General features: G+C 39.1%; 1 protein-coding gene, 1 long non-coding RNA gene and 1 pseudogene across 4 annotated transcripts in view; all 3 read left to right on the top strand.

Annotated features, from left to right (window-relative positions):
* Positions 1-25440, top strand: part of LOC309474967 (elastase-1-like) — a 130695-nt pseudogene that overhangs the window by 62200 nt on the left and 43055 nt on the right. The gene's annotated exons all lie outside the window — the stretch shown is intronic.
* LOC309476391 lies at positions 11320-13843 on the top strand. Its single transcript, XR_014198097.1, has 2 exons — positions 11320-11408; positions 13769-13843. It is a non-coding gene; the product is annotated as an uncharacterized lncRNA (long non-coding RNA).
* On the top strand, positions 15334-23425 carry LOC309476160 (CD48 antigen-like). Of its 2 annotated transcripts, XM_082139388.1 has the most exons (6): positions 15334-15534; positions 15871-16188; positions 16860-17144; positions 17959-18072; positions 22468-22523; positions 23275-23425. In XM_082139388.1, the coding sequence occupies exons 1-6, from the start codon at positions 15477-15479 to the stop codon at positions 23323-23325; spliced, it is 882 nt and encodes a 293-aa protein (XP_081995514.1). In that variant the 5' UTR covers positions 15334-15476; the 3' UTR covers positions 23326-23425. The 2 variants fall into 2 exon arrangements, with proteins under 2 accessions (XP_081995514.1, XP_081995513.1); XM_082139387.1 differs by having other exon boundaries at positions 22468-23413.

Consider the following 25440-nt stretch of genomic DNA (forward strand, 5'->3'; position numbering starts at 1 on the left):
CCACATCTGGCACTTGTGGAATGCAGATCTGGCCCACATGCAGCGTGGAATGATGGCACTTGGGCGCATCAATCCTGTTTGCCAGATCTGGGCCACAAGCAGGCCATAGCAATGCCACATATCAGCCAAGAGCAAAGAAATAAACCAGAACTGGACCTTATCTGAGCCACAAAACCTGTGTATATTAAATATGGAGCTGGGTACCAGCATAGTACAAAACTCCCAGCATGCATTGCAACATGAATAAATTATGCAGCTGAATTGACCTATGATTTTGTTTAATTCTAAATTTTTGGTTTTATTTTTTGCTGTTGTTTTTGTTGTGAATTAGTAGCTTTTCAGTGATGTTCTAAATAAATCTGTTTATCTAAATATTTGTGATTGTCACCATTGTTGAGATTCATACGCTGATTGTTGATGTCTGTGTGTGTCAGCATAAGCTTAGTTTTTTATCTCATGTTTATTAAAAGATTTAAACTGACTGTTATAATATTGCTAGATCTCATGCTGCAGTAACACAGGGTTTGTGATGTGAAAATATTAATGGAACAACACAATTGTTAGATTCAAAAGACATCAGTGAAACAGGTTATTTCATGATGATTATAAAACCATCAACAGGTAACCATCATCACCTGGGGCCTGTTTCAGAAAGGAGGTTAAGTGAAAACTCTGAGTATGTTAACCCTAAAATGAGGGAAACTCTGAGTTTTCTGTTTCAGAATGGGAGGTATGTTAAACCTGAGGAAGCAGAGTAAGTCAAGCCTGTTTCAGAAAGAGAGGTAACTTATACTCAGAGTCAGTTACCATGGTAACTTACTCTGTGAACCTAACCTGGTCGGGAGCAGGTTTTCTTCAGTAAACCCAGAGTTTCTTTCGGTCTCCTCCCCTTTTTAAAGTGGAAGTGGTGTTTAAACACCTCATTCATTCTTTCAGTAAATTTTTATTAATAAAATTAATCTTTTATTAATAAATAAAATATATATATATATATATATATATATATATATATATATATATATATATTTTTTTTTTTAATAAGATGAAGTCTATATAACTCCTTTACTGGCAACTGAAAACACAGTAGTAGATTAGAGTTACATAATGTAGTTCTAAACAAATTCTACAGAATTAAACTGTGGCATTTACTGGAAATCACTGAACTGTGTTGATCTGTGCAACAGAAGTTGATGGACCGTCCTCCTGCTGTTCTTCCACACACTGGGGGCGCGGGGGGAGATGAGATTACCCGTTTATACTTAGATTTAAACTTAGATTCTATAGGCTACTCCACATAAAAATGTGAAAAAAATCTGAATGTGTAGATTGTTTGATGTGTAGACACATAATATTAACATTAGGCCTCTCTGTGGCAGCAGAAACTCTTTATCCCCATGTGATGAGCATTTTTGAGGACACTTTATAACACTATTTGTCATAATTTCTGGTGTATTGAGTGGCGACTTACAACTGCCTGGGGTTCTGTTGGGACAGGAGGCTCCAAAAGACAGATATTACCATCAGAATCTATTGGGACCAACACAAATCCTAACCCAAAGTAAAATAAATGGAAATCTCAAAAATAGCCTATATAAAAAATAACACATATGTAAACCTCTTACATTTTATGAAGGCTCTTGGATCTTTGGGACTGGCTCTGAAGTCCCTCCAGGAATTCCCTCAGCCGTAAACGCTGCTGCACTGCTAGACACTGGATTCTTTAGTTATTTAATATGTCAAATGTTTGTAAAGTCAGGTAGCCTACACCCATACTATGCTCAAGCCTTACTTGACTGAATTATGTTTTTATATTACATTTTCAGCTGCTGCCATGATCTTTTAATGCCTGCAGGATTGCACCTACATGAAAATTAAAATTAGGTTGAATAACATACTGTTCTTCCAGTTTCACCTCTGATATTATAACAGTTGGGCAAGTTACTTGTATTACTAACTACAAATGACATCTTCAACAGTGTAATTAGATTAATGTAATAATGACTATCTTTAGAAATTATTGGTCTACTTATTACTAATTACTAAATCCCATGTCAACCTTAAACACTTGAACAATACAAGGAGAGACAAACAGCACTTTAATGCTTTCAAATAAACAATTGCATGAATTATTCTTGAATTGACCAAAGTGTGTGGAGGGAGAAGGTTACATTAAAAATATAACTTTTAAAAATGTATGTTAAATAGCCTATACAGAATTGTTCTATAGTCTAATACAATTACATCAGATTAAACTTTAAATTACAGAAGAATTAAGAGTAATCCCTTTAATTAAATTACAGTATTTAGATTACTTGGTAATTAATTACACCCATCACTGTATAAAATGTGAAGAAATATGAAGACCTCTTTTTGTCTGGCGCTGTTGCCATGGTGACTCATAATATCTGTGCTCCATTGATAATGGCTTTTTATAGTTGTGGTGCACGCGCTTAACTCAGAGTAGGTCAACTCAGAGTTGATTGAACTAACTCATTTCAGCTGTTCTGTAACTGAAAACTCAGAGTTTTCCATCTCAGGGTAAGTCAACTCAGAGTTCAAGTTTTAACTCAGAGTTGGTTGAACCTCCTTATTGAAACAGGCCCCTGATCTCATTTCACTTTAGCTTTCTTTGCTGCTGCAAATGTGTTTGACAAACACACTGTCACAGCAGCCAAAAAAAGACAAATGATATAATAAGAGTTAAGAGTCCAACTAATGGAAACACTGATCACTGTTATGGTGACTTCAAATGAAACACATTAGAGTTAAACCTCTGTTAATTGTCAATAAAAACTTTTGTAGACGTCTGACAGAAATAAAGTCAGTCTGGTTAGTAATAAGTGAAGCTGGTTATGCTGTTTGTGGAGTTGTTTAATCCTCCTCTGCTGAGATCTTCACAGATTTAATGTCTTCTTTTCTCTTCAGTTGATTTCATCTAAGACTGTGGCTGAAGTCAGTTGTAGTTCTTGTGTTTCTGCTCATCTCTTTTTCTGTTCTCGTCTTTCCTTCAGTGATTCTGCTTGTTAACAGGCTTATTAAGGCTGAAATGACTCCATATATAATATACACAGGTTTTGCAGCTCAGATAAGGTCCAGTTCTGGTTTATTTCTTTGCTCTTGGCTGATATGTGGCATTGCTATGGCCTGCTTGTGGCCCAGATCTGGCCAACAGGAGTGATGCGCCCAAGTGCCATCATCCCATGCTGCATGTGGGCCAGATCCGCATTCCATCCGGCCGGATCTGGGCCGAAACAATGTTGCTATCTGGGACAGACACTGAATAACTTTGTTACCTGTATGTGACTAAGGGGTTCTTAAAGCTGCTCATTTGTACACTCTAGGATTTGATACAATTGACTTGTGGTTTAGTTTTCTTTAAAAAAAAGAAACGTTTTTTAAGAAGTTCTTTTTGGGGCTAATATCCAACTAGGTGGATGTTCATGAAAATAATTTCCTATAAATGTTGGTATATTGAACCATATTTGCACAAAATATTATTTTGTGTTAATAAAATTTCTAAATTGTGTTATATTTTCCTTAGTTTTTTGTATATTTTCTGTCCTAAAGAGTCTATATTATGATTTTATTTTACTTTATTTAATTTCACAGTGATATTTCATCATAAAAGAGATCTAAAGCAATAGATGTCAATATAACACAGTTTATCAATGTTGAGATTTATTTTGCACAATTATATTTTTTCAGCACGTTTAAATGTAAAATTTGTAATTTTCATACCTTAAGCTACCTACATGGCACTGCTATCATGCATTTTTGTGGTCAGGGGCATGCCTGTTTTGAAAAATAAACATTAGAATTGGTGCCCTTTTTGATACCAATTTTCTGCCCGCCTCAGGCCGGGTTCACACCGGACGCAGAAGCGGCGCGGAACGGAAAATCACGCGCGGTCCGGCGCCTGCCTGTTCACACCAGACGCGTATTCTCCGCGGCGGTCGACAAGCGCTTCGTTGTTGTTTATTCAGAGCTATTTTTTACATCATGGGTAAGTAAATAACCTCATAAAATGAATACACCATGTTTCTGTAACCAAGTTTGTACACTTCTTTTATTAATCCGTTATCGAGACACACACGCAGCCAGAGAGAGAATATGGTAGACAGTTTTTTTCTTTGTTTGTTTTCATCTTTCTAGTCTGTTTAGATACACAAATATGATCGCATTTGTCACTCGCGGTATTTTAATTTGAAAATTGCTTTTATTTTGACAATTGACCGGATGTCTCGTGTTTCTTGGTGTGACTTCCTGCCGGAATGGACGCGAATCACTCGCGGCTCGCGCAAAAAATAGACCAGACGCCGAAACTGGCGCTCCACGGCGCGGGCCGGCCGCGGCGCTCCGCGTCTGGTGTGAACGACACCATAGGTTATAACATGGGCGCCGAAAGGAAGCGGCCTCCGTTCCGCGCCGCTTCGGCGTCGCTTCGGCGGCCGGTGTGAATGGGCCGTCACGGACTACTATGTTAGCTTAACGTTAGTCTACCTCAATAGCTGACAGGACAGAAAAGTAAATATTGCATCGAAAATAACAGGAATGAAAAGTATTAATGACACTTACCTGACAGAAAAAGTAAAAAGGGTGGTTAGCGGGCAGATCAGTTTAAATTATTATACCGTTATTTCAGTTGGCACTCTGTCACGCGCAAGCTAAGCTCCGCCCCCTTTTGACGTGATCAACATCTCGTCTCGAGCACTTTTTTCATCATTATTTATTTTTTGGGACAAATATGCGTAGAAATAGGCAAAAATATAAGCTATACCTGGAACCTCAAAGTAAGACAAAGATACCTCGCCAGACACTGTGTCGATATGACAGGCCAGGTGTTGATGTTGACGAGGAAGAGAGCCAAACAGCCAATGAAACAGGTACCGTAGTCACGCTTATTATCCAGTAGGATTGTCCCGATTATTTGAATACATTTGATTATTAAAAAATGTAAATAAAAACGCTAGTACATAGGACGGAGGTGATCCAGCAAAGTCTGACATACTTACTGAAGAATAACTTTTGATTTTTAATAGACAAATAAATAAATAAAAACCCAGAGAAAAGGAGAAGAATTCTCATCGGATATCAAAATTAAAGTCCTCACACAACATATACCTGTTAAATAAAAGTATTAACAGTGAAACAGAGATAGTGGTCATAAGTTTCATATTTCTTTGTCATTTAATTTTTTTGTAGAATCTATTTTTAAAAGGTTATTTAAATATTATAAAATACATTATTTGTGATATATTTACATATTTGTATATATGAGCTTTCTTCAGCTTGTTTTTTTCTTGTTGCTTATGGTATTTTTAATAGATATGCTCTCAGAGGCAGGGAGTGAGACAAACAGCATACAGAACAGAGAGAGTGAGAGAGACAGCATACAGAACAGTGAGACGGAGAGCATACAGAGCAGCCATTCAATGTTGAGTACACCATTTGTGGTATGTGAAAGTTTTGTGATCTGTTTTCCTGATGTATTGAAAGCTATAAAAGGCCATAAAGTTACACATTCAAAAAAATAAGCATGGAAACAGGCAGCTACAGAGTCAGATGAAGTACAATTATTCACAGTCCCTCTTGCTGTCAGTGCAATGTCATGATTGTAACATAACTGTAACATTATTGTCAGAATGGTCCAGAAAATGAAGCCACGATAACAACAATTAACTCCATATGCAAATTATCTGAACTGATGACAGATGAGTACAGTAGTGAGGTAGACATTGTACCAGGCTCAAGCAGACCTTCAGAAACACATGTGAGTACTAGTTTAGCTTGTTCTAATAAACATTTATAATGTACACTATAGTCACAAGTTTTAAAAACAATTGACTGAAATGTTTCTCTTGACATTAAAAACCTTTTGATCTAATTTGTTACAGTATTTATTAATCTTTGTTAACAAAAGTTTATAAAAATACAACTGTTTCATGATTGTTACATAGATGTCATGATTGTTACATAGATTTCATGATTGTAACACGGATGTCATGATTGTAACATAACTATAGCATTATTGTCAGAATGGTCAATGGAAAACAGCTGAACTGATGACAGATGAGTACAGTAGTGAGGTAGACATTGCACCAGGCTCAAGTCTGTACTTTAAAAAATATATAACTATGAACCTACGTGCATATGTGTATGAGCAGACCTACACACAACAATACCTTTAACAGAGATGTTGCTTTTTTAAAGGCATGCAGTGGAACAGAGTCAGAGTCTGAGATAGACCATAGGACAGGCAGCACGAAGCAGAACACTACTGATCCCCTGTCAATGATTGGCCTACAGCCTGACATGGACACTGCTTTGACTGCCACAGGAACTACCACAAAAGCTGAGGCCATGCTCATGATTATGAGCCATGCAGCAAAGCATAAAATAACTGGTTGCCAGTTACATGATTTACTGCAGTTGATCAATAAATTGTTTGGGCAAGAGGTTGTACCTCGATCCAAGTATCTTTTTTACAGAGTGTTTAAAAACAGTTGTGAGGGAGTAGAATTTCAGTTCTACTGCAAAACATGTTACTTCAACATAGGAACAGTCCAGGAAATCAGTGAAAAACAAATTGATGAATGTGGATCATGTGGCAGCACTTTTGATTCTGGTTCTATGAATGGAGGTAACTTCTTTATCAATGTTCCTCTTGCCCCACAAATTCAGACTCTGCTTGAAAGCACAGAAGCAAGTGCCCATTTGAATTATAGGTTTGATAGGCAAAAGAGTCATAATGAGATGTTGTCAGACATCTATGATGGGGAGAAGTACAGACATTTGTCTGGCCCAAATCAGATCCTCTCAGATTCTCACAACCTATCATACATATTCAACTCAGATGGAAGCCCTGTGTTTAATTCTTCAAAGTTCTCTATATGGCCCATCCACATAATGATCAATGAGCTTCCCCCTGAACTTAGGTTTAAGAATGTATTGCTTGCTGGCCTTTGGTTTGGGCCAAAAGAGCCTGTGATGGAAATCTTTCTCAAGTCATTTGTGGACCAGGCCAAGACCCTAGCTGACACTGGTGTCACATGGCATAAAGAAGGGTCTGTTATTAACAGCAAAATAGTTGGCCTCTGTTGTAGTGTTGATTCCAAAGCGAGACCGCTGATGCAAAACACTACCCAATTTAATGGATATCATGGCTGCGGATTCTGTCTGCATCCTGGGAAGCTGGTTGATAGGGTAGTAAAGTATCCAGTTTCAGAAGAAGAATATTGTGACAGAACAAATGAGGAAATGGTTAGGGATATGGAGTTGGCTGTAGAAGGTGGGACAAATATTAGGGGCGTAAAGGGTCCTTCTCCACTAATCAACTTGCCATACTTTGATGTTGTCTGGGGTTTTGTCCCAGACTACATGCATGCAGTCTTACTGGGGGTTTCAAGACAGATTACTAGACTCCTGGTTGAAAGTTCTTCATCCACACAGCCATATTATGTAGGCAGACCTGCCACTTTGAGAGAGATCGATGCTAGAATTGTTGGTATCCAACCTCCACACCTGATTACTCGACTGCCTAGAGGGTTGTCAGATAGGGTGCACTGGAAAGCCTCTGAGTGGCGATCCTGGCTCCTGTTCTACAGCCTACCATGTCTTGAAGGACTTCTTCCCCAAAAGTACTTGCAACATCTTGGCCTACTTGTATCAGCCATTTATCTGCTACTGAAGGATGAACTAAAACCTTGTGAAATCAACAGAGCTGAGATCTTGTTGCTTGACTTCATGTTCAGGTTTCAGATTTTATATGGCGAGTCACAGATGACATTTAACATTCACCTTCTCAGTCATCTTGCCAAGTCAGTCAAGTTGTGGGGCCCATTGTGGACACATTCTGCATTTCCTTTCGAGAATGCAAATGGCAAACTCCTGACTTTGGTAAAAGGAACAAAAGGAGTGGCTAATCAGATAGTTACCAAGTTTCTTCTGTTTAGATCAATTCCTTACTTCTCATCCAAGTACACAGTGAAAGAAGAGGTGTTACGGTTCTGTTCTGATTTGAACAAGTACCCAAGGGTCCAAAATACTGTCAAATGTGACAATACTACGCTACTTGACAATGGGAGCGTGCATGTTGTTACACAAGAAGAACGGGCTGCCTTCTGTGCCTCTCGCGTGTGCATACCTGATGAAGTTGTAGTGCACAAGCGCATGATCAAAGGTGGTCTGGTGTATACTAGCAGAGACTACACCCTATCTCAGAGACGAGATGAAAGCTATGTGAAACTAACAGATGGAACATGTGGGGTAATCGATAAAATTATTTCTTTCTCTGACACGGATGATCACATAGCATTATTATTAACAACATTTAAGGTAGCTCCCGTATTTCCACTACCACAACCTTGTGGTTTTGTTCCACACATTTCCATTGTGCAATGCTGGGAATCATCCAAGACAGAATTAGTTCCTGTTAGTTGCCTTCAGGGTAAATGCATGTGTATCAAAGTGGAAGACAAACTATACATTTGCAGTTTTCCAAACATTTTTGAGAGGGACTAGTACAAACCCTTGCCAGACGCGTGTGTGTGTTTGGCTGATGTTAAGTCAAGTTATGTTATCTCAAGATGTTTTGTATGTACAAGTGCTTGTAAGTAAAATGCAGTATGTATGGCAACAAACGTAAATGGCAGGTAAATGTTCTTGAGCCATTATTTTTCTGTACTATTTTGGCTTTCATAAAGTATTATATTTGATTCACTCCTTTTTATCTTTATCTTTAAAACAACCTGATGTAAGTGTTTTAAATAACTAGTTCGGCATAGTCTTGCGGCTGGTCATCCAATATCACTCCAAGATTTCTGACCGACCTTGATGGGGTGATTGATGATGATTCTAGCTGGATAGTGAAGTCGTGCTGTAGAGACGGATTGGCAGGGAGGACGAGAAGCTCAGTCTTTGCCAGGTTGAGCTGCAGGTGATGTTCCTTCATCCATGTCGAGATGTCCGCCAGACAGCTTGAGATCCGTGCAGCTACTGTGGGATCATCTGGTTGAAATGAGAAGAAGAGCTGTGTGTCATCAGCATAGCAGTGGTAGGAGTATTGAAAGCACATGTTGAGAAGGTGAAAATAAGATAAAAGTGGGAAAGGAAAGGGAGAAGGAGATACTTAAGTGCCTTTCTGGTGTCCTTGCTCGGTGGAGTCGCGCAGGTAGAGTCGATGGTAGCTGCTGGTAGGCAGTACTTAAGTGCAATAAAACTGCAATCATTTTCACTCGCTGTTGTTAAAGTCAAAACGTGTCTAAATAAAATAAAATTAGAAAGTTAAAAATGAAAAGTAAGCAGAGATTCGAGGATAGGTTTACCTCGAGTCAAATAGAACACTGAACAATGGGAGAACGGGGTATTTCAGAAGAAACAACTAGCGCGCTCTTGCCGTCTCCACCAACTGACTGCTTGTCCGCTGGTTATGAACTGAATCCCTTTATTTATATCTTTCAAACAGTTGCTGTCTCGGCCCAGTAATTAAAGCAAATAACTCGAGAATGGGCTGGTAGGCAGTACTTAAGTGCAATAAAACTGCAAGAATTTTCACTCGCTGTTGTTAAAGTCGAAAACGTGTCTAAATAAAATAAGATTCAACTGACTGCTTGTCCCGCTTGTCCTTTACGTATAGTGGCGGGCAATAGCCAAGTATTTTAGGCTATTAGATTTTTTTATTTTTTTATTTGGAGAAACGTTTGATTTTACCTACTCCAAAACATAAACAAAAATAATAATACAAAAGTCATTTTTAAATATATTTTTGTTGTAATAATTGTAAAAAAATAATCTGCATCTAGCCTATTAACTATGTGTATATGTACATTAAAGCATTATCATCAAACCAAAGAAAACACTACATTTATTGGAGTCTTAATGGTTCATACTGGTGTGCAGTAGAACATGTAACCTTGCCAAAGGTGTTTTATTGGTCCTTAATGGTATCCAATAGAAAAAAGATGCCACCAATAGAAGAAAGCAAATTACCAATAGAGAACTACTAGGACCATTACAGTTTCCATTAAAACCAATACAGACAAATAGACAAAACATGCCACCAATAGAAGAAAACAAATTACCAATAGAGACCCACTAGAACCATTATGGTTTCCATTAAAACCAATACAGTTTCCAATACAACCATTAAAACCATTAGCAATTCTGTAATGGTTTCTATTGTTTTTTTCAGCAGGGGGAGCTGATCGCGCCCATTCTAGTCAATGCTTGTGTTTACACCGGCCGCGACGCGGCGCGTTTCAGAAACTTCCCAGAAGAGGCTCTCCGCGCCGCTTCGCTAAATATAGGCGCCTAGTCTTTTTTGACGGACGCGCGTCCAAGTCGCACCGGGAATACAAAAAAAAAGTCAAAAAACATTGTCAAATTCAAAATAAACACCCTGTGCAAACTCCCAAACGTATTACACACCAATATCCTTGGTAGAAACCATAGACTGTATGGTAGAAACTCAAAAATCAAGAAAAACCACGTCGGACAGGCAAATCACGTGGTCTCGCGCATCCAGTCGCTCCGCTTCTGAAATGCTCCTGGTGTGAGTTGGCACCGCGTGGAGGACGGAATAAAACCTTGTCGCAGACGTAATGCGCCGCAGAGGTGTGCAGTGTAAATGAGCGGTAAATTTAGCGAAGCTAAAAGCGCTCAGAGAGCCGCTTCTGGGAAGCTTCTGAAACGCGCCGCGTCGCGGCCGGTGTAAACACAAGCATTCACTTGAATGGGCGCGATCAGCTCCGGTAGCCGTGTCGCAGCCGTAATGCGCTGCAGACGTGTGTGGTGTAACCCCTCATTTACACAGCACACGTGTGCGGTGCATTACGTCTGCGACAAGGTTTTATTCCGTCCTCCACGCGGTGCCAACTCACACCAGGAGCATTTCAGAAGCGGAGCGACTGGATGCGCAAGACCACGTGATTTGCCTGTCCGACGTGGTTTTTCTTGATTTTTGAGTTTCTACCATACAGTCTATTTCTACCAAGGATATTGGTGTGTAATACGTTTGGGAGTTTGCACAGGGTGTTTATTTTGAATTTGACAATGTTTTTTTTACTTTTATTTTGTATTCCCGGTGCGACTTGGACGCGCGTCCGTCAAAAATAGACCTGGCGCCTATATTTAGCGAAGCGGCGCGGAGAGCCGCTTCTGGGAAGCTTCTGAAACGCGCCGCGTCGCGGCCGGTGTAAACACAAGCATTGACTAGAATGAGCGCGATCAGCTCCGGTAGCCGTGTCGCAGCCGTAATGCGCCGCAGACGTGTTCAGTGTAAATGAGGGGTAAACGAGGGGTTAATGAGGGGTTACAATACACTGACTAATCAGAAAATCAAAAGGTATAATTAATTTTTACTTTATTTTTTGTATTCTGGTGTATTTGTATTAATGTAAGATATATTGCAGGCTGGCGCGGATTAATGCACAGGCTTACATAGGCTGCAGCCTAGGGGCCCCACGTGTTCAGGGGGCCTCGGATTGGCCAGACAATTTTTTTTTTTTTTTGGGGGGGGATTCCAGTTTGGATGGGCCAGAACGTTAAATAAAAAACGTTATCTAATCACTGTTTAACCTAATACAAATTACTGACTAATATACTGTTAAATTATCTGTGACTAGGCTATACAGATTTTAATAGCTTTGTTGCATTGTAAAAAAGTTTCGGTGCATAGGACGGACCTATCCGCGATCGCTCTCCGTGGTTCTGACCAAAGAAGAGCGCTTTGGAATCTCCATTACGCATCATAAGCATCATTCCTGGGCTGCGTTTCCCGATAACGCTCGCTGTCTCTTAGCGCGCTACGAAGACTCTTAAGGTATAACTTAACTAAAGGTTAAACCATTGCTAGGCGTCTTCAGGGCTATCATCCACTCGCGAGGCAGAGGCGCTGAGAGGCAGAGAGAGCAATGGCGCTGGTCGCGCTAGCATCCTGGGGTGGCAGAGACGAAGATGTAGGTGATGATGTGGGTCTCAGCTCTCTTCATTTCCTGGTTGCAGCGATGACTCCGAGACTGTACGTGCGCGTTTAAGGTACCTAAACAACGACTGTTGCAACAGGGCCGAGGGCTGGGTTGGAAAATATGTGACGTAATTATGTTTTTTAATTTAATCAATGTTGATTATGAAAGTGAGCATGCAGCATGAGAAAGATATGATACATCATGAGATGTGCAATATGTCTGGAGACATGGCACGGGTAAAACATTTTGACCACTTCATTAAGTTTTGTTTTGTAGTCTCTTTTTTAAAAGATTTTCGTTTTGTATAAATTGTATCTTAATTTTGATCAATGTTTTATCAACAATTTGCCTGTATTTATTAAATAACAAGCAAATATATAGCAGACAGTGTAATAAGGCGCCGACACGATCACTTGCATTGCATGTGAACTGGAGGGCGCCGAAACTTGTGCCTCACAGATTTGAGAAATATAGGCTATCTATTATAGAAAGTTTGAAATGTCTACTTTTAAACGAAAATATTAAAAACTAAAATAAATAGGCTAGCCTACTCTCTGAATATGTAATATGAAATGTGCATTTCTTTTTGGCGTTCATGGCGAGACCACATCATCAACTTCATCTTTACTGCGACACAGAAAACACCAGTTTATTAATAAATAATTAATAAATGTCTCCTTGTGGTCGTGCGCTTGAGTGCGGCTATATTATGTAAACGCTCATCTATCTGGTATAGCCTAAGTAATTAAATTAATATAAAGGTGCGATTTGTCCACGAATGGCTTAAATGAACAACTACTAGTCGACTAGAAAAAAACTTTAGTCGGAGGCAGCCCATATTCCACATATTTGCAGGCCATTCTGGGTTGAGCGAGCGACCCTGAGCGGAATGAGCAAGCGGAATATTCAGAAATGCGCTCTCCGCTCACATGCTCTGATCGGAACAAACCCGAACCACTGTCTGCTGAACTTGCGCAGAAACATCAAAGACAGGTTAGACATAAGCAGCTTTTTTAAATTATTTTTTAAAAACTAATATTTAGACTATTTTAGCACAAATTATGAGCTTATTGGCGATTTTTTATAATTCTTGACAAAATTAGAACATATTAAAAAAATATATATAATAGCAAGTGATGAGAGAGAGACAACAGCAAGTGATGAGAGAGAGACAACAGCAAGTGATGAGAGAGAGAGAGACAACAGCAAGTGATGAGAGAGAGACAACAGCAAGTGATGAGAGAGAGACAACAGCAAGTGATGAGAGAGAGACAACAGCAAGTGATGAGAGAGAGAGAGACAACAGCAAGTGATGAGAGAGAGACAACAGCAAGTGATGAGAGAGAGACAACAGCAAGTGATGAGAGAGAGACAACAGCAAGTGAAGAGAGAGAGAGACAACAGCAAGTGATGAGAGAGAGAGAGAGAGAGAGAACAGCAAGTGATGAGAGAGAGAGAGACAACAGCAAGTGAAGAGAGTTGAAATGTGAAGGTATTTTGTTGCTTTGATGATTATAGTTACATTTGTTTTGGGGCTGTGGTGGCAGATAATACTATCTGACATTCTTTCCACTTACACCTCTGTTTATGTTAGTTTTGGTTGTAGGCCTACTGCCAGTGTTTCTTGATCATAATTAAATGGTTGATTCTAAGCACTGGGCCTTGTTTGTATTTGTGGTTTGTTTGTAATGTTACATTTTTCATTTTACCTACGTGGTGTGGTGGTAATTGTCTTAATTGGGGGGGGGCTCACACAAAGAGCAGCCTAGGGGCCCCTGACAACCTTAATCCGCCCCTGATTGCAGGCTCTAAGATTCCTGCACAGTGGGAAAATGATTTCTACATCTGTAGTTGTTTGAATAAAAGCTTTAGGAAGATTATTATTTATTGTGCTTGCTGACAGATGGTTGGGGGTTACAAGATGAAGCTGACGGTTTTCAAAGTCTTTTGTTTTATTACTATATTACAAAATAAAAGAGTATAGTAATATTATTGTCCCCGTTTTATCACTGTTGTATTAATGACAGCACAGAAAATGTGGTGACATCACCATGTGGTGATGTTTTTAATGTGATTAGACAGTCTTTAATAAGTGGGAATCATTTCCTTTGACTATAACTACAGTATTACTCATGTTTGTTAGAATATTTTATTTTAAATTAGTTTTTCAGCTCCAGCCCTTGTGATCCACAATGTTTTCGATGTCTCCCTATTCAACACACACTTAGATGCTGATGAGTTGAAGCAGGTGTTTTAATTAGTGAGACATCTAAAACATTCTGGAAGGTGCAGAGCTGGAGTTGAGAAACAGAGAATTGGAAGACATGTTTAATTGCTACTCAACTTTTAAAGATGTTTGTGCTTCCTTAATGGTATAAAACAATGAAACACTCAAAAGTGTTTCAGGAGTTGATGTGTCTTAAACATATTTAGCAATAATTTAGGATGAAGGTACTGGATGATGGAGGAATTGATGCCAGGAGAGGGCATCATTGGATAATTTTCTCCAAACCAGTTAAGCACAAATCCGGCCCCAAGAATTTTTTTTTTATATATATACATACATTATCCATTTTTATTATCATAATTCATGTATAAAACCCCACAACAAACTTGCTTTTGAAAACGGTGTGGTTAAAACATGAAACATTTGTTTTAATTGTTATGCTTCTTTTAGTGTCAATACACTCAAATGAGACAAATAACTCCAATGATATACTCAGATAATGACAGAATTTTTTTTAGAAAGTAGGCTATACCTTCTCATATAATCTTTTTGTTGGTAAAACATCCATCTATCCATTTTCTGGGTAGGCTACCTTCTTGGTGTAAGGCGACAACTACTGCGAAAAATCAGAACTGGAGGTCAATAATATACAATTTCATAACATGAAATACTGAATAGAAGGAATGGGGACTTGTGTAGCCGTGTGTAGCAGTGGCGTGTGTAGCCAACATCAGGACGCGAGCGACACATAATATAGGCTACTTTATATAATCCGTTGATGATGTCTACACTGGATCGGAAAACGCGACACGACAAATCCCCGACAGAAAACGGATGAACCGTTCTATTTCTGTTGTGTCCCTTACTTCTGAATCAAAGGTCAAATAGATTTGCGACGTTCTGTCGCGTGCAGTGTTAACAGCTTCGAACTTTTGCAGCACTAGACGCGGAGTTAGTGATTAGTGAAAGTATTTACTAAAATAGGTCTATTGTAGCCTATGTAAAAAATAAATAAAAATAAAACATCTGTAAAAAGAGGGAGGAGTTTAATCACACTAACTAGAGTTTCAGTAAACCGCTCCATTACAGCCCGCGTAGCACTGTTAACTGCAGCTCATCACACTAACTAGAGTTTCAGTAAACCGCTCCATTACAGCCCGCGCAGCACTGTTAACTGCAGCTCATCCAACTCGTTGAACGTTCAAATGTTTAATATAGCCTAATATTTCTGTTGTGTTTAACTTTTCTAAATTAGGAATTGCTTTTATTTAAAACCGTTAAGCGAAATGCGCAAGAAAATATTTGACATGTTTATATTCTGTTTGTGCTTGTGGCGTCTGGGTGGTAAGTATTTTTTTAATGCCTTCGTTTGTGTTTAGGCTATATTATCTTTGTCCAATAGCCTACACATCATTCTGTTATTGTTCCCACCACCCATTTTCATGTTTTATTATTAGACTAATATAGGCTTCTCGAATATCATTGTTCATTATTTTTTTATTTTTTTATTTTTTCATTTACATGAATGCATTGCACATTATTGAATTATAGCCTACACTAAAATTTGTGAAGTAAAGTGATATTTTGCAATGGCACACTTTTAAATTGTTTAAAAATTGTGAAAACGCAAAATCTGTTAAACCTCCAAATTCTGAGTGAATATTTCTGTTTGTTCTTCAGGAGTGTTTGGTGTTGATGAAGTAAAGTCAGTGTCAGTGACTGAGGGAGAATCTGTCACTCTAAACACTGATACTGAAATACAGACAGATGATATAATAATGTGGAGAACTGTACACAACAACAATCTCATAGCTAAAATCACTGGAAAGGACAAGAAGACAGATTTTCCTGATGAGAGATTCAGAGACAGACTGAAGCTGGATGAGAAGACTGGATCTCTGACCATCACAAACACCAGAACCACAGACTCTGGACTTTATAGAGTAACCAGCAGCAGATCACAGACACCGCTCAACACATTCAATCTTACCGTCTATGGTGAGTAGAGAACCTAGATTTTAAGAAAATAAGCATCTTAATACTTTTTAAACCTGGAATAGCATATCAGACTCCTTGTCTTGCCAAGGTTAATGACATAGCTAGCATTTGTGCATCTTAGACACATAAACAGCTGAATAGGCCTACCATTTCCCCCCAAATATACGTAATTTAACAATTACAACTTTATTGGAAATGAAGCATAATACAAACAGTCTGTGATATTTCCATGCTTTATTCATACATCATGTCTCATAATTCACCTCAAGGTCTTTGGTGACAGTTTCATCTGCTTGTTAAACAAGGCTTTACTTTTGATCAGTCTTGGTTCCTGTAATGTTTATGATTTATAACATGTGACGTTATGTTATATTATTTCCACATGTGATGTGTTTTAGTTTGAAAGCAGACATTGTTCATTCAGTCCACAAGGGGGCGCGTTAGTTGGGTTCTGTTGTGTTTGGACTGCGTAAGCGGCAGCGAAGAAAACGGAGCGAAAAACAGAAATGTAAACAATTGCAACGGAGATTTATAAGTTCACTAAAATATCTAAAAGCTGCTTTGGTGTGTCAGAGTTTTATTCAGAAACTTTACAGTTCCTCTCAATGTTTTTACTCATCTACTTAAATATCATTCATCCTCATTTATCTATGTTCTCTCATGTTTTCCAGCTCATTTGCCTGTTCCCGTCATCAGTAGAAACTGTTCTTCATCATCACACCAGAATTGTTCACTGGTGTGTTCATTAGTGGTGAATTTGTGTGATGCAACTCTCTCCTGGTACAAAGGAATCAGTGTATTGTCCAGCATCAGTGTGTGTGATCTCAGCATCAGTCTCTCTCTACCTCTGGAGGTGGAATATCAGGATAAAAACACCTACAGCTGTGTGCTGAACAATCCCATCAGCAACCAGACCACACATCTGGACATCAACACACTCTGTCAGCCATGTGCAGGTTTGTGGATATATATATATATATATATATATATATATATATATATATATATATATATATATATATATATATATATATTTTTTTTTTTTTTTTTTTTTTTTTTTTTACTGATTTCTCAAGTTATATAGTGCTGATATTTCATTTAGTGTTTTTTGTAGAGCATATTGACAGGTTCATTCATGTTAATAATAATAGCTTTAATAATAATAATAATAGCTTTATTTTGTATAGCGCTTTTAAAAGTCAATTCTCAGAGCGCTTTACATAGTCAAAAGTAAGGTAGATAAAATAAGCATGAAATACAAACTATTACAAAGCATGCATACAAACAATATTATAAATCTAAAAAACAATTTAAAATCAATAAACAAAACATAGGTTATAGCAAAACCATAAAATATATCACATTGAGAACCACAACAATCACGTTTCACCCAAAGGCTTCTTTAAAATAATAAGTTTTAAGGGATGTCTTAAACAATTTCAAAGATGGAGCACTTCTAATTTGTAAGGGCAGTGAATTCCATACCTTTGGGGCAACCGAAGAAAACGCCCTATCACCCATTGTTTTTAGGCGCGTTACCGGAACAACTAAGAGACCGGCATCGGCTGAGCGAAGTTTACGTGTCGGAATGTAAGGTACTAAAAGATCAGAAAGATATTGCGGAGCAAGTCCATTTAACGCCTTGTAGGTCAACATAAGAATTTTAAAATCAACACGAAATTTAACAGGCAGCCAGTGCAATGTCTCTAAAACTGGTTTTATATGATCTCTTTGTCTCTCTATGTTAATGCTTCATTTTGTTTATTATAGACCAGACACAGAGCCTATCCTCATTGTATATAGTGCTGATCTCGGCTGCTGCATCTCTGTTGATTGTAGTTGCTGTCGGAATCTTCTGGATCTGCAGGAAAACAGACCAAGAGGGCAAGTAGAATCATTTTCTGCTGAAACATCTGTAAAAATACATGTTTTTAAGTATGGAATTATTGACACTGAATGAGTAGATTATTGATATTTTTAATTGTATGAGCAAGGCAAGTTTATTTATATAACACATTTCATACACTATGGTAATTCAAAGTGCTTTACACACAAAGGAATTAAAAGGGTAAAAAGATTATACATAGATAAACTTCTCATCTGCCAAAACACTGGTGTATCATATTTTTCACAGCTGTTTGTTTTACTGTGAGATTTCCCCATGTTGATTTTACTGTGTCTGTGGTGTTATTTTGACGCATCTAAGTAGAAAAAAATGCAGTAGAATATTTTTTTTTTGTCCTTAAAACTCTTTTTTGTGTAGGACAGATGTCTTATGCATTTCATCCAAAGCCTCCATTGGTAATTCCAAAACATAATTTTATAGCTAGTAACAGAGTCATTGATATTGAGTTCCTATAGAGAGAGGGAGACTGATAGCCTAGAAATCTAGACGCACCCTAGCGGCAGCAAAATTTATTTTGCAGCCAGGGTAGTCTAGCAACTCTCCGTTGACTTCCGGAGCTGTAAAAACCTAAATTGGGTCAGGCCAATCACATCGTGTATAGAGTAGGCGGGGCGGGCTTAACATAATGACGACAGAGTTGCCACTGTTCCCTGCTACTTGAAAACAAAGAATGGCTGCAGCTGCTGGAGAACAGCGGTCTTTCGAATCGGCTTTGGTCGCGACTCTCTGGAGGACTTGGAGTAAAGCTTTTCTTTGAGAAAAGAGCAAAGAACGCTAAGCTAAGTCATTCTTAAAAAAATGAAATTTATTAATTAAACATAAAAAAAAAAGTTTTTAAAAGAGTAGCTTGCCTGTACTCACCATGCTGCGATGAACCGCGGAAATGAAAACCCGCTAGAATCGACGTCATGACTTGACGCCAATGAGAAGAGATGTGGAGAGAAGAGACCTGCAGCCCCCGCCCCAGGTGCACCCCCGCCCCGATCTGCAGGCTGCAGCCAGGTGCTTCTCATACAATGTACATTAAAATAGTATTTGAGAAAGTGTGTTTTCATGTTCAGTCACTAGGAGGAGCTGCAGGATCTTCATCTGCTCTAGAAGTGTACAATCTGACCTCTGAAGACATACAATGAGACATTCTGATCCTGTTTTGTTCAAACTAGTATTTAAGTCTGTGAAGCAAGGATGAAAACTATAGAAACCTGTTTTCTGTTACAGTACTGGGATGTTTTTAACTGTTCTGATTGGTTGTCTCTGCTGCAGTGGGCGTGGCTGCTTTTGTGATGTCACTATCAGTCCGTCACTGATGAATTAGACATTCTCACATCAGGACACTAGGGGGTGATGATGATGATGATGATGCCTTTTAACACCCAGCAAGCAATTTTGCATCTAATAGCCATCCAAATACAGCTCATCTAGCTGGTATGAGCTGTAGCTCTAGCCTCTGTGATCGTGTTCAGCACTCCCTCCGGGAGGTGAAATGATGATAGTTGATCGCCCACACATGTAGGGCCCACAGCTCGGGGTATGGGTGCCAAACTGCGCCCTGGGCCTGGGACAACAGGTCCTTCCTCAGTGGAATCGGCCATGGAGCTGTGTTCCCCAGTTCTATCAGTTCTGGGAACCAAACTTGATTCTCCCATAGCGGGGCTACCAGGAGTATCGAGCATTTGCTCTCCCTGACTCGCTTGATTACCTGTGGTAACAAGGCGACCGGGGGAAACGCATAGAGAGGACGCCTGGGCCAGTTTAGGGCCAGCGCGTCTCTTTCTTTCGAAAAGAACATTGGGCAGTGAGCGTTGGTTTGCGACGCGAACAGGTCTACCTCCGCTCTGCCGAAAATGTCCCAGATGTTTTGCACCGTCAGGGGATGCAGGGACCACTCCCCTGGGGAAAGCTCGGCCCTGGATTATGCTCAAATGGATACTTTGACAATCTGGTTTCCGACCGCACCACAGCACAGAGACAGCGCACATAAAGATAATAAACGATATTCGCTTAAATACTGATTCAGGCAAATTATTAGTGCTGGTACTACTCGACCTCAGTGCTGCATTTGACACTGTCGATCATAACATACTTCTTGACAGGCTGGAAAACTGGGTGGGGCTTTCTGGGATAGTCCTAAAATGGTTCAGGTCATACTTAGATGGGAGAGGTTGTTATGTGAGTATAGGAGACCATAAGTCTAAGTGGACATCCATGACATGCGGAGTCCCTCAAGGCTCAATTCTTGCGCCACTCCTGTTCAACCTGTATATGCTCCCAATGAGCCAAATAATGAGAAAGAACCAAATTGCTTACCACAGCTATGCAGACGACACACAGCTGTACTTAGCCCTATCGCCTAACGATTACAGCCCCATTGACTCCCTGTGCCGATGCATTGACGAAGTCAACAGTTGGATGTGCCAAAACTTTCTTCAGTTAAATAAAGACAAAACTGAAATCATTGCGTTTGGAAACAAAGATGAAGTTCTCAAGGTGAACGCATACCTTCACTCTAGGGGTCAAACAACTAAAAATCAAGTCAGGAATCTTGGTGTGACACTAGAGTCAAACCTTAGTTTCAGTAGTCATGTCAAAGCAATAACTAAATCAGCATACTATCATCTGAAAAATATTGCAAGAATTAGATGCTTTGTTTCCAGACAAGACTTAGAGAAACTTGTGCATGTTTTCATCACCAGCAGGGTGGATTATTGTAATGGACTCCTCACTGGCCTTCCCAAAAAGACCATAAGACAGTTGCAGCTCATAGAACGCTGCCGCCAGGATTCTGAGCAGAACCAGAAAATATGAACATATCACACCAGTCCTCAGGTCTTTACACTGGCTCCCAGTTAGATTTAGGATTGATTTTAAAGTATTATTACTGGTATATAAATCATTCAATGGCCTAGGACCTCAATACACCCAACAGATCACTCAGATCATTAGGATCATATCAGCTAGAAATACCAAGGGTTCACTCTAAGCATGGCGAGTCCGCTTTTAGCTATTATGCCGGCCGCAGCTGGAACCAGCTTCCAGAAGAGATCAGATGTGAGAACTGCGGTCTTCCGACCTTTTACTATCGTGTCAAATGATTTTGATTAATATGCGCAAGGGAGAGAGAGCAAGACAGCGCTCGACGTGTTGTTTGAAAACGTGAGTGCGCGTGTGCGGCCGGGGCTCTCTCTCTCTCTCTCTATTCGTTATGCGCCCTGTCAGGCGATCAGCACTCATTCTATTCTACATCACTCGCCGATCAAATAAGGCTTTGACGGGACAAAATTTTGCTTTGGCGGCCACCAAAAAAATGTCAATGCAGGAAAACCGCTGACAAGGCTCGTGAACATTGGCTGCGCTGTTTTTTTTACCTTGCTCTACGTTGACTTTACTAGTTCCAGCTTCACCTTCACCACCTTTTTTTAAATATTTGTTTAGAAAATCTCCCAGGCCTCTATTTTCTTCTTCTCTTTTCTTTCCTTTTCTGAGCACCGGACTTGTGCTGACCGGATATTTTGAGCGTACTGAACTTCAAATCAAATGACAACATACAATTTTTATCAATGGCCAAACCATTTTTGTGTTGTTTTTTTTTTTGTTTTTTTACCACTATTTCAAGGACAATTAGGAAGAAACAAGTAAAAAGCTTTTATGTAACTCAAATATTACATATTTCCACAAATAGGCCTATTTTAAAATGTTTAAAAAAATTATTCCATAATTTAATGAGGGCCCAGTCCTGGATTCATTCCGTTGTGTTGTGCACTTATGTTTGCTGTTTAAATTTCGTTGTGTTGTGCACTACTGGGCCACCGTAGATAAGGGGGTTTTACGAGGTGACCGTGGGCGTGTGGGATGGCATTTAAAATCAAAAAGAGTTCAGTGTATTGCACTCTATTTCTATTGATGTATGTAATACATATAACTGCAATTCTTAATAAAAATATGATCACAAATGTTTTTAGTTTTTTTACTTATTTATAATGACAATAGTAACTAATTCGGACTAAACTATGGTTTCCATGCTAAAGGATTCATTGATTTCATAAATGTTAGTTTTCATCGATTGTATCATGTGACTAGTCAGTGTGAAGCGCGTTCACGTACACAGACGCGCTCATGAACTGTGTTTATTCTCCCTGACTGAAGAGTTTCTTTTTTATAAATCTCATGTTATCTACTGATATTTTTCAGATTGTAGAGTATTTCGTATTTTATCTCAGGCTTTTAGAGATGTTGTTCCACACATTTATTTCGTTCTCTCTGAGTTTGTGATTTCTGTCTGGTGAGTTATAAACATCTTTTTATGTCTTTACTTTTAGTGATAATGTAGGCCTACTTTTGTAATGGATCTCTAATGAACATGTCTGTCATTACAGTTGAAGACGAGACTCACGCTGATGCAACACTCTACACACAGACTGGACAAGTGATAGTGAGTGTCTCTTTAGTCATTTATTCATGTAGCCTAGCTTTTTATTTTTTTATTTTTATTTTTTTATGAACAATGCAAAACAACTGCATATCATATAGCAATTTAAACCACTGTTTAAAATGTGTACACTGCACATTAACATGCTGCCATATATGTTTAACAAGAGATAGGCAGCGTCGGTCCAGTAGTGCCGCTGTCCTGCAAAGTTTAGTTCCTACCCTGATCAAACACACCTGAAGAGCTAACCAATGTCTTCAGGATTACTAGAAATAGGCAGGGGAGTTTTTTTTTTATCAGGGTTGGAGTGAAACTCTGCAGGACAGTGGAGCTCCAGGACTGACATTTCCTATTCAGAGCTGTTATTCTATAAATATATCATCAGCTTCCTGTGCTAAATCTCTGACTTATTTGTATTTACCCTATATTGGCTCTTGTCCTGATATCTGATGTTGAACATGTTTTTTTCCCCCCACAGTCACACTTGCTTTTATTTTTTGTCACTTTTATGAAAGCTGCTCTTGTCTTCTAACATTTCATAATAAAAGTCCCAAGAACATAAAAGACAGAGACCCTCCATTATATATAAACACAAGACCAATGTGAGAATCACTGACTCATAAGCCGTAATATCTAGCGATGAATCTGCAGCAAATTTCTGTCATTTATTAATTTTGAGCTCCTGCAGTTTTTGCATCAGAAACATCAGGCTTGTTTTTCTCCTTTGACCTTTTGTGTTTGTGTTTTCCTACAGAAATCTGAAATGACGGAGGTGGTTTATACATGTTTAATCACAGATAAATGATCAAACTCTCTGATTCTGTTTGTTTGCAAATGATGTACTCATATTGGCATTTGTGTTTTACACTGTATTACTTTTAAATTAAATTAAATTAAATTAACGGTTGATGATTTAAATCACGCCTTTTGATTCCTTTAGACTGATATCGATTCCATATCCACTTTTGGTCACAACCAAATATTTTGTCTGTTCATTAAAGGGTCATGAAACCCTTTCTGAGATTTTAACAGAGGTATGTGTGTTGAACACCATTGAAGACAATGTTAGCATCTGTTAGATTTAGGGGGAAATGGTTCATTTTTAGTTTTTTTCCGCTATTTTCATCTTCCGGGTTTAAAATCTTCATCGTGTCCACGTCACAGGCTGTGACATAGCAGAGCACTATACATACAGTCGGCATCTAGTCATAGTTGGGGGCGTGGTCTGGCGTGGCAAGGGTGGAGTCGGCGTGGGGGAAAACACCGCGAACATCGTGTGTATTTGAATGACAAAGATGTCGTATTGCGAGTCATTGACGCCTGCCGACCGGCAACGGTACATTGCAAAATGAACTGCAATAGGTTATGATTGCCCTTATTTAATTAAAAACTGGGTCAATGACCCAACCAAATGGCCGGAGGTGTCGTTTCCAGACATATTTTGTTATCTGGTTCAATCTCCAGGTAAGACATCGCGGTAGCTGTAGCGGTAACATTAGCCTGTTGCATACTATAACTCCATAAAACCTTGTCACTTACCAATTGTACTATTAACTATTAATCCTTTTGTAAAACGGTGATCAGTAGTACGAAGTTGCTGAGGGACTGTGCTGACAGTTATCCCTAACTCACAGACTGCAGTCTGTATTGAGTGTAGACCTCGAACTACTCCATAGGTTCGCGATTGATACCGCTAATGTGAATGAGACATCCCTTATGAAAAACAACTATAGGAATCTTGTAGTATTTTGGGACAAAATATTATAGTAATCTTATAGGAATACTATAGTATTTTGGGACATACTATAGAAGTACTATAGAGGTATTACAGAACATCACAGAAGTATTATACACTACTATAGAAATCTTATAGGATTACTATAGTTCTTTTTCGTAAGGGATGTAGACAAATCTGGCCCACTGCCTAATACGAGTTTAACACCCACTACTATATCACACAGGGATCTACTCACACAGTAATCTCAAAAATTACAAGTCCCTGTCCTTCTTTCCGGTTCTGTGTGTTTATTAGGAAGAATGTAGAACTTAAATTCATAATTTGTTTGTTTATTGGCGGTACAGAAAACGACACAGCAACTCTTCGGCATGATTGTCCTGTGTATTTCAATGAGCGCCAAGGCAATGTTTTCCCCCACGGGCTAAATTCACATCACGTGACGGGGCGTTCCCGGGGGCGTTCCCAGACCAACCGTCTGTATGTATAGTACTTTGATGACTCATCGGTGTCTCATAATTATTCATGACAGAGTTTTCTTATCCAATGAGAAGACACTTGTTCTTAATTATTCATGACACCACGTGGAACTTTCCAATGATAGACATGTGTCAAACTGTGATATCGCGTAGTAGATGAGAGAGCAATGATGGGACGCGCGTTTGTTTTCGTGGTGCAAAAGTTCCAGTGCATCTTTCCCCGCGATGCTGCCAGGGCTAGACTCTGACTGCGGGCGGTTGGTTGGCCATCAACCACGGACACATCTAAACTATGTGTGTGTAGGCCTACTAGCAACCATTCAACGGGAGAATGGTGGACCTCGGCCTTGTACACCAATGCAGGTTGCGTCTAGTGATGCGGTCCCGAGGACTTTTCTATCGCTTCAGTGGTGTGTGTGTGTGTGTGTGTGTGAAGTCTAAGGTTTATATTTCAGTGTATTGATTATTGATAAAGCACTTGGGTGTACTGTAGTACATAGTATAAATGCCTTATTTCATTTGATTTCAAATAGATCAATTCTTTAAATCCATTATTATGCATCTAACTTGAACACAATATGCAACACAAGGTTCTCTTACGAGAGGTCTCTCGTACTGCGTAAGATATCTTACGCTAGGGGAAAATCCTTTTTCCGCGAGATATTGAAGCCAAAAATTATCCTTAATTTTGTAATAATGCAAAACG

Source organism: Leuciscus leuciscus (genome assembly GCF_965113295.1).
Source record: "Leuciscus leuciscus genome assembly, chromosome: 15".
NCBI classification, from domain to species: domain Eukaryota; kingdom Metazoa; phylum Chordata; class Actinopteri; order Cypriniformes; family Leuciscidae; genus Leuciscus; species Leuciscus leuciscus.